Below are 10,826 nucleotides of genomic sequence, written 5' to 3'. Positions count from 1 at the left end.
CACTATTAAAAAGAGGATTTCAAATGGCCAAAAAACAGGAAAATATGCTCTATAATTATCAGGAAAATACAAACTAGTTTCACAAGGTTGTGCACTCTTTTATAAGAGTGGTACAAAAAGCTGAGTATTGTGGTGCATGCCTGTAATCCCAACAGCTCCGGAGGCTGAGGAAGGAGGATCCAGACTTCAAAGCCAGCCTCAGAAACAATGAGGCGCTAAGCAACTCAGTGAGACCCTATCTCTAAATAAAATACAAAATAGGACTGGGGATGTGGCTCAGTGTCAAGGGACCCTGAATTCAATACCTGGGTCCAAAAAAAAAAAAAAAAAAGTGGTACAAAAACACTTTATAAAACTCTGAAACTGTGTAAGCTAAAACTATATATACCTATGACCTCTGAAAGATATGTTTAAGAAAGTTCAAGAAAGCATACTTTTGCTGAGAGCCATTAGCCAAGTAGGTATGACAATTTCCTTGCCAGCGTACACATTTTCTCAAATACTACAAACATTTTTCATGTCTTTTTAATATTTCATTTTATCATTAAATTATAAAGAATATTTCTAAATTTTCTACTTCTCAAAAAAAAAAAAAAAAAAAAAAAAAACTTGTCTACAAAGATTCCTTTAGTTTAGGTCAAGTAACCATAAGGGGAACAAGAACAAATTACTTTGAAAATGTGGAATGTAGATGAATCATTAAGAACTGTTCTAATTTTAACTATGTCCCTATTTTTTAAGTCAGTTTTCTTGATTTATAATTTGTATACAATAAAATGCATAGCTTTGAAATGCACAGACCAAGCATTAAACAAGTATACTTGCTCTCCTATGTAAAAAGATTGAAATTAAAAAAAAAAAATAACAGACACTTGGAGAACTTGTTAGGAAAAAAGAGTTTGGTGGTAGGTGACTTTGAAGCCAACCCCATCTAAATATGAAGCCAACCCTATCTAAATATAAAGCCTTTTCTGCTTGAATTTATGCAGCACATTATTGTAAGTATTTTGTAGGGTTTAAAGCTGGGGGGAAAAAAGTTCTTAAGAGATGACTTAAGTCTTTTCTACCAACTAGGTTGGAGCCAGGTCAGTATTTATTTTCCTAGGCAAACGGAGGAGCATTCTGTTGAGTCACTGAAGCGGAAAGAGAAAAGTAGCGCTCCCCTCTCGCAGATTCGCCCCTCTCATTAAGCAAGAGCTGCAAATTTCCAGGAGCAACTTTCTTTCTTTCTTTTTTTTAAGCGCCTCTCGAAAGAGGCCGGGTTTCCTTGCCTACCCCTCGCGCGGATTGGTTCAGAGTAGACTAGCAATACCTTTAGGGAGGAACTGAACCCCAGCGCTGGGAGTGAATTCTAGCCGCGGGTGACTGATGGGCCAGGCACTAGGGGAGGAAGGCTGCCCCCATGGCGGGGCGGGGCGGGGCGGGGCTGCTGGGCTAGGACCCGGCCTGTGCGGCCGCGGCAGAGGCTCAAGTCTCTGGAGGCCTAACCCGACTCAGCGGAGATGTGGAATCCCCTGCGCGAGAACGACTCAGCTGCAGGCCCCGGGGGCTGCCCGCGCTGGCTCTGCGCTGGGACGCTGGTGCTGGCCTCTGGCCTCTTTATCCTCGGCTTCCTCTTCGGTAGGGGCGCTTTTGCTAAGCAAACCCCAGAGCCTCCCCGCGCAGTCCCGCGGCTTCCAGATTCGCGAGCCGGCAGCCCAGTGGGGTCCTGTCGCTCGTCTTCCCTAGGGGCGGGCTGTTTGGAAAAGGGCCATAGGCGGAAGGGTTCCTTCGAGATTGGCGGAGCATTGCTGCAGGCTGTATAAGGTTAATTTCTAAAGACGTTTTGGAGAAGGTATAGAACGGGGAGAAGGGTTGAACCTGAATTGAACACCCTACAAGATTCAATACTTTTGGGGACAAGTAGCATTATTTTTACAGTTGTGTAACGACGTTATCCACGCTTTGCCTGAAGCGGCTCCTACCTGTTTGAGGTTTTTGACTAGTTCGGTGCCTGGGAATGCTGCAGGTGCAAGGTAGAATTCCGGGAATTACTGCAAAAGGAGTCTTCACAGTCTTAAATCCTAGAGCGTAGCAGAGGCACATTTAAGAAATGGGTGAATTATTGCTAGCGTTTTGAACCAATCTTTATATTGTTTCCTCAGTTTTGATTTACAGACTTAATCCAACTCTACATGAAAATCATAGCAGTACGTGCAGACTCAGACTTTAAATTCTAATTTTGATTCTACCACTTCGTAGTGACCTTGAACAAATTACCAAGTCTCTTTCAACCTCAGTTTCTCACTTTATGGTGAGAATAATACCTGCAATTTATAGATTATAGTAAACGAAATAGCATGCAAAGTTCCTAGCACTATACTGCGATTATTTTTGCTTTTCATTTCTCCTCTATAAGGAGATGATCCTAACAGGACTACTCCAAAATATCAACAGATAGTCCGCCCTGACTCTGAATTCTGGATCCCCTCGCTGGGATTTAGAAGACCCTTAACTGGTCCACGTTAAATTTATTCAAATAAACTTAACCAGTTAAGTTTATTCAAATTTGCCATCATCTGCTAGTTCGCTGTGTGACCCTGGAGTTTCAAAAGACTTTTGAGCCATATACTCTGTTCATAAACTAACATGTGGGATTGGTAACCACCTAGGGTTGCTGTGGGGCTTAAATAGGATACGTGTTCAATAATTATACATTTCAAATGAAGTTTTCATTTTCTCAACTAGAAAACTAGGAGTTAAGAACTGGCAAGGTCAACATACTAGTCAAATATCCTATCTGTCTTAAAGGCATCTCATTCTTTCTAGTTCTGCCCTCACCCCAATTCCTGTATTCAGTGTCAGTGGCTGGCACAGAATAGGTTTTTTATTGTGTTTGTTTTCCTTAATATTCTCTGCTGACCTCTCCCGTCTGCAGACCTCTAAGCTTTTCATCATGTTCATTTTTCAGATCCCAACTCAAATATCAAATATCTCATTCTCAGTGTATCCTTCTCTGATCCCCCATTCTAATCAAAGTCCTTTAATTTAATTAACAGGTAAAACCATATATCATTCACGTCCAATCATGTATTTTAATGTGTTGTTTATATGCATGTGTGTTTGTATACATATGATCAAAAATTGGAGAACATTATGAAAACTGAGTGGGTGTTGAGTTTGTAATAATTTTAATCACACATCAGTATATTCTTTCCAAATAAATCCTGTCATGATTCCATCTCTCCCTTAGATTAAAAGTCAACCACAGAGGCTAATGGGCTCTACACGATGTGGGTATGCATTGCTTCTGGCCTCCTGCGTACATTGCATGCCTTGCAGAAATGTTGGGTAAATTGGTGTTTCACTGTAGGCTTCTGACTTTCAACTTCTCAAGCCTATTTCAACTAGAAACAAAATCGCAGCACATTCTGTTTTCATTTCAGAACCAGAGCAAATTAAAAGTTTGAGTTCTTTTCAACATTTTTGAAGTAATTTATGTACTTGAAATATGAATTATGTACTTGAAATATGAAATAGTTAATTCACTATACACATTATTAAATGTTTATTCTAGGTCAACAGGCAAGAAGTCACTAGAGAGAGAATCTTTACAGAGAAAGAAAGTGGATCCACATTTGGACTTTATTTTTAATATATACAGTTTATGTCCATTGGTTGAAACCCTAATGCCATATTTAAATCAAATGCTGATTTTTCATAAAACATTTCTTAAAATAGCAACAATATATTATTATTGAAATTTGAAATAAAAACATATTGCTTTGTAATTTTAAATATCTGCATGATGCTTTTTCAGTGGAAGTAGGCAAAGGAAATTAAACTTCAGAAAATATCAGCTAACATCTTGAAATATTGATATTTTGTGTTTTATACATGACAGATACAATCAAAAAGAAAAATAAGACTTGTCTATAAGCTTATATCTCATTCCTATATTTGTATGTATTTTACAGGATGGTATATAAAATCTTCCAACGAAGCTACAAACATTGTTCCACAGAATGGTCTGAAGAAAGCATTTTTGGATGAATTGAAAGCTGAAAACATCAAAAAGTTCCTATAGTAAGCATATACTTAAAAATTGTATGAATAGATAATTGGGTATTATTCTGTTAAGAAGTTTTGATATTTCATACACAGGCTTTTTTTTTAATCAATGTTTTCTGTTTGCTGCAGATCTTGCATCTCATTTCATGTGGGGAGGATTATACTCTTAGCTAAACTACATTATTACAGAGGCTTCAGAGTAGGAGTCAGTGAACTTTTTCTGTAAAGTGATCAGCCTTTGTGGGCCAACATATCTTTGTCATAACTACTCAGCTTTGCTATTGCAGCAACAAAGAAGTCATGGAAAATATATTAAAAATAAGCATGTAAGTTAGATAAAATATTATTTATAGGTAGTGGTATTTGAACAAAATTATTCTGTTTTAAATTCACCTATTGGTATTTAAAAACCATTCTTGGTCTGTGGACTATACAAAAAACAGCAGTAGGCTAGATTTAGCTTGAGGAAATAAGTTTGCTAACTCATGCTTTAGAGAAAGATAGTATTTTTTTAGTAAAAAAAACAGACTTGGGAGCTGAACAGAATTGAGTTTGAATTGCATCTTTGCTGGCTAATACTAAAATAGGTTTAAGTGAATACTTAATCTTCCCGAGCCTTCATTTCTACCCCTATAACATAGAGATAATAATATTGCTGTGATGAGAATGAAATTGGAGAGTATGTTTGGCATATTTTGAATATTAGTTCCATGCTTCCTGAGATAGCATAGAGCAAAAGAGAAAATGAGTAATTTTTAAAAGTATTTACAAAGCAACTAAAAATAAAACAAAGCAACTAAAATAAAACAATTAATATATAATTGATTAGAATAGCTAGTTTTTGTCAGAACATAAATTCTCCTTGCATATTTATTTATTCATTTATTTTTTACAAACAGCTTAGTACATATATCCAAAAAATATCTGAAATACCTCTAGTGATTGAAGGATTTTCTAGTGAATACAGGATGTAATTTTATATAAAAAGACCATAACATATACATACATAGATAGATATGCATAGTCATAACAAACACATAAATGTCTATATAATTGCAACAGAATCAAAACTGTGGATAAAAATTTGCTAAGGGGCTTGGAAGGTTTTTGGAAGAGCCTCTTTAAGTGAGAGAACTTTGAGTTCAAACTTCTTTACTGTGCAGAAAACTCTCCTTGGCCTCTTGCACTTATTCAACTATAATCATGTTGATTTGGGATAAAGGCTCATTAAATATTAATTTCTAACCACTTTCAATTTTTGTTCACCAGTAATTTTACACGGATACCGCATTTAGCAGGAACAGAACAAAACTTTGTGCTTGCAAAGCAAATTCAATCCCAGTGGAAAGAATTTGGCCTGGATTCTGTTGAGTTAGCCCATTATGATGTCCTGTTGTCCTATCCAAATAAGACTCATCCAAACTACATCTCAATAATTGATGAAGATGGAAATGAGGTAAAAAACAAAAAGGGAATAAAAGAAACATCCATCCCAGTCTATTCTTTTCAAATACCTTCTATGAAACAATATGCTCTCCCTTCTTCAAATTTTGATAGAAATCAATATTATTGAAGTTTGTGAATAATATCTTTGATAACTCATTATAGTGTCAACTACTCTGTTATGATGTTTGAGTTTAATGTGATGTTGGGAAGATTCTGATAAATTAGTGATTTATGATAGTTACTGTCTTTATTTTTTGTATTTTAGTATTGTACACCAATGTCAAATATTATATACTGATAAAATTCCAAGAAACTAAAATAGATACACTTTTGATAGGTTTAAATTATGAATACACTGCATAGATGTGGAGTTGCTAAAATATCATTGACCAGTGTGCTGTTTTCACTCGCAGGTTTTATTGGTTTGTAATGATCATTTTCCACTTGATATTATTCAAAAGGCTAGGAGGCAATGAATTTTTATGTCTGAAAGGACCATGTGTTCAAATCTCTGACAACTTGTCTGGGGCATTTGGAGGGGGAAATGATTTGGAGGCAAGTTCTACAGGATGTTATCTACTCTAAAAAATATGCAACATTATTGCAAATTCAGGCATATACAGGAGGAAGAGAAGAAAACACACATAATCAAAACAATTCCTATTGTAATTTGTTTCAATAAGAAAGCTCATAAAATATAACTCAAATGTCTACCCCTATTTACCACATCTTAGTTTTAGGACTGTCATATCTAAAATTGTCTCTTTCAGTCTGGAAAGCTTCCTTCAATCCTTTTGTTACTGGGTATTCTAAGTTACATATTGCTTCAAATATATCCAGCTTGATAAGTGCACTAAAAATGTCATGTAATTTTAACATTAATTTTTTTTCAAAATATGTCATTAAACTCCTCTCATTGAAAATGTTATCAGACTCTTCTTGATAAAGGATTAATATATTGTTTTATTCAGTCACTGATAGAATCCAATGCTAAATTTCCTAATATAATTTCCTAATATTATTTTCCATATTAACTATTTTAAACTTTAGTAGTGAACAATTTATATTTGGAGAAATGCTATTAAACTTTGTAAAATTTAAAAGTATTTTTAAAGTATGGGGAATGATAATATACATCATAGATTTTCATATCTACAGAATAAGTGCTGACATATCTATATAATCATGAACTTGATTTTCCTTTAAACTTGCTTTTAAAGGAAAATTATTTAAAGACATAATAAAATATTGACAATGTTAAAAATGCACATATATATAAGACTGTCTTAATATATCAAATTTGGGGATTGTTAGTATATAAAACTGAAAATAGCAGACTCTTAATGTTTTTCTTTTGTCTTTCCTTCACTTACCAATTTTGGCTGGTTCATTGTTTTTATTATTTCATTATTTATTTTTTTGTTATTATATACATTTATAAAGTTACTAAAACCTATCACATGAAATAAAAATGAATCATGGGCTGAAGATATAGCTCAGTTGGTAGAGTGCTTGTCTCACTTGCACAAGGCCATGGGTTCAATCCACAGCAAAACACACACACACACACACACACACACACACACACACACACAAAGAATCATATAAAAGTTTTATTTTGGAGACTTTACTGAATGGTGCTAGCTACCTAAAGCATCTTATTTATTCCAAGTTATATCATTGATTCATTTTAATTTTTTTCAAGTTACACAAGCATTTCATCACATGGTCCTATGGGATACTGTACTTCCTCTGCATTTTACCATTTCCAGGGCAATCACTATTCAACTACCCGCTGATTCTTTTGACATTCACCTTCATTTGTATAAATTTGTTTCAAATTCTGGAATCATCTATAGAAATTGTGTCAATTCAGCTATATGCCATCCCCCTACTCTGTTACCAATGTTCTTTCTTATCTCCTAGTGTAGTTTGTTATATGTGGCAAACTATTCACAGCTGAGCTGTGTGGTAAGGTATGATTTCTTCTATTCTTGTATAACACAGATAAGTTTCCTGCCCACAGGCAACAGATATAATTAGTAGTTTCTAGATCCTATTAGAAACCCAGTGTTCTTACTCTACATAAGTACTTTGTTTCACTTTGTTTATGCATAGATGACATACCACAGACATTGAACTGCACATTGCTTTTTTATGTCACAAAAAGTAAATAGAAATTTATAATCCAAAATTGTTTAAATTATACTCAGAACACATAATATGAAGCTACTAGTGAATTTCAGAAAGTGACTAATGTTCTAAGGCTGATATATATTCTACTTTTAATAAATTCAATCGAGTAAGTAATTTCCTTGACCTTAAAATTATTTTCTTCATTGTTAGAATAACTCATGAGGTTGCTGTGAAATTTAGTGCTGCACACTGTGACATAATATTGAAGATTTCCAAAAATTAATTGAGGCAAGCTTGAATGCTCCCTTGCTAGGAAGACTCACTGATATGGCTTTGCTTCTATATGTATTTTTTTTTTTTTTTTTTTTTTTGCACCTTAGCAAGTTTCTTTTACAAACTTACGGTTTCTTTTACAGACTTACAGTGACACAGATAAGTTTGTACCCTATGCAAATCACAGAAAAAAATATGGGAAATTTGGAAAGTGTAGGGATTTTAGCACAGTGGTTGATTTGGTATCATTTGAGGTCCCATCAGTCTCAGTATTATCTGGACTCACTCCCAGCGCCTCTATCCTGGATATACTGCACTGGCAATGATGAGAGTATGATATTGAAAGAAGTGATGACATCTGGTAGCCTTGAATTTCCTCCAGTCTTGAAGGGAATGACTTTAAAGTTCCACCATTAATTTTGATAGTTGCTATACTCTTATCAGGTTAACTTGCTTCCTGTACAGGTTGCTAAGATTTCTTGCTGTGAATGTGTTGAATTGTATCAACACATTTTTTTTTTTTTTTTTGAGATGAGCATGATATTTTTCTTTCTTGAGCTGATGATAATATTAAGTGATACTCTAATGTTAATCTAACCTTACATTTCTGGAACTGGTACTAGGAGTTTAAATTCATATGTTCATATATATTCAGCTTATATTCCTAACATGTCTAGTCTGTTTTTTTTTTTTTTTTTGCAAGTTACTTCTTTGGCTGTAATCTCTAGATCATACTTGTTTTATAACATGAGTTGTTTATAGTAGTCTCTGAGAAAGGTTGTGTTTGTTATATTTAAATGATCTTTTTCTTTAACCTTTCATGGAGAACTAGTTGGCCTTGGCACTTTATTTTGAACTCAGGGACAATTGACCACTAAGCCACATCCTCAGCTCTATTTTGTATTTTATTTAGGGACAGAGTCTCACTGAGTTGCTTAGCACCTTGATTTTGCTGAAACTGGCTTTGAATTTGCGATCCTCCTGTTTCAGCCTCCCATACCTCTGGGATTAAAGGCTTGTGCCACCACGTTCAGCTCGTTTATTAAGTTTTTTAAAGCTGCATTTTCCATTTCATCTAAGTTATCAAATTGACTTATGCATTCAAAGAATAAACTTTTGGCTTTGGGAAACTTTTCTTGTGTGTGTTTGTTTTATTAGTTCCATTCTTACTTTATAATTGCCTCTTCTTTCTTTGTTTTGTTTATATGGCTATTCTTTGTAGCTTACCTTGTTGGCATATGGCCTTATTTTTAATATGAGTTTTAAGGCTACAAATTTCCCTCTAAGTGTCACTTCAACTGAATCTCACAACTTTTCAAAAAGAATACTTTAGTTATCTTACCATCAAATAGTTTTCTTAATTTCTATGATTGTTCCACTCTGGAATTACTTAGAATTTTTAAAATTCTGAATTTTAAGATTGTTCTTACTGTCTAGTTTGATCTGATTCTTAGATTAAATATACTGTGATAAGATAAAGTGATTTGCAAGACAATAATCCTTTGATAGTGGTTGAAGTTTCCTTAGAGACTAATATATGGTAAACTTTTATAAATATTTCATTCTTTTTAAGTGTGTGTGTGTGGGGGGGGGTTGGGATTTAATATTTTATATCTGCTTTTTGACTTGCATTTGTTCATTACCTGACTGAAATCCCCTTTTCCTTAAATGCATCCTATTCTGTCTACTTTCTCTAACAATGAAAGAAGGAGAAATGTTAAATACTCAGTATTCTACTATTGAGTTTTTTTTTTTTAATTATTTATTATGTGGTGCTGATGATCAAACCCAGTGCCTCACATGTGCTAGGCAAATGCTCTACCAGTGAGACACAACCCTAGCCCCTAGTATTAAGGCTTTACCATGACAAGTTGAATGTAGATTATTTTCTTATTTATTTTGATAAAACTATTTTGAAACTCCTAAATCTGAGAGTTCATAATTTTTATTAGCTTTGGAATATTCTTAGTTATTAAATATTCAAATCTAGTTTTTTCACATTCTTTCTGTTTTCTTCTTTTAGAACTGTGTGTGTCCCAGTCATTCTCATTTTATTCTTTAGTTTTCTTAATATTTCCTCTATATTTTTCATTTCTAAGATTCTGTGCTATATGCTGGGGCATTCCTTCAAATCTGTCTCTTAAACTCATTAATTTTCTCCAGCTTTGTCTTTTTTTTAACCTACAAATCATTTTTAATTTTTTCATATAACTTTTAACCAACATATGTATGATAAATATAAGAAAAGTAGTCTTTGCAGATATGATTTTACTTTGTTCTTTCTATTGGCTCTTTTCTAACTATTGTGTTTAGTGATTTGGGGGGACTCTGTGTTCTTTCTCACAACTTTGTGGAACTTCCTTAAATCCTAAATTTAAGGCTAAGTCTTCCTGATAGTTGCTGTCAAGTCCCAGGGGATGCCATAAATCTGGTACTACTTTAAAATATTATTTTTTAGTTTAAGGTATTTTGTACCATATGGATCATGAATGGGAAATTGCAGGGCTATGAATTCTCTGGTGCCTTTCCTTCCATTCTACACTAAGCCATCACTTTATGTAGAGCAGATATATTTCTAATTTATTGCTAACCCTAAATAACATTGTTCTTTGGAGACTAGCCTTATGCAGGGGTCCTATTAACTCCACTATTTGGACCTACATTAGACTCTTAACTCCTGTGTCTCTTTCATGGATCCCTATGCTCTGATAGAACCAATTAAGGCAAATCAGACTAATTCAGTCATCTTTTTGTTACTATAATAAAATACCCGAGATAATTAAGTCCTGAAAGAAAATGTTCAGGGGTTGGGAGTATGACTTAGGGGTACCAAGTGCTTGCCTAGCATATGCAGAGCCGTCCCTGTGGGTGTGGAGGGAGGTCCCTTGGCTTCAGGCCTCTGAATAAGGCAGCACATAATG

At 34.4% G+C, this 10,826-nt stretch overlaps 1 protein-coding gene across 2 annotated transcripts in view; it reads left to right on the top strand.

Moving 5' to 3' along the window:
- Positions 1–1,502: 1,502 nt before the first annotated feature.
- Folh1 (folate hydrolase 1) overlaps positions 1,503–10,826 on the top strand; it is a 47,652-nt gene continuing 38,328 nt past the window's right edge. For both annotated transcript variants that reach the window (XM_076843891.2, XM_076843890.2), the window contains exons 1-3: positions 1,503–1,620; positions 3,957–4,065; positions 5,320–5,506. In XM_076843891.2, the coding sequence (XP_076700006.2) occupies positions 1,503–1,620; positions 3,957–4,065; positions 5,320–5,506 (414 nt within the window). The remainder of the gene's footprint in view (positions 1,621–3,956; positions 4,066–5,319; positions 5,507–10,826) is intronic.

Source organism: Callospermophilus lateralis, chromosome 2 (genome assembly GCF_048772815.1).
Source record: "Callospermophilus lateralis isolate mCalLat2 chromosome 2, mCalLat2.hap1, whole genome shotgun sequence".
NCBI lineage: Eukaryota > Metazoa > Chordata > Mammalia > Rodentia > Sciuridae > Callospermophilus > Callospermophilus lateralis.
Note: the sequence above shows the minus strand (reverse complement) of the source record. Positions and strands in the feature narration are given on the sequence as shown.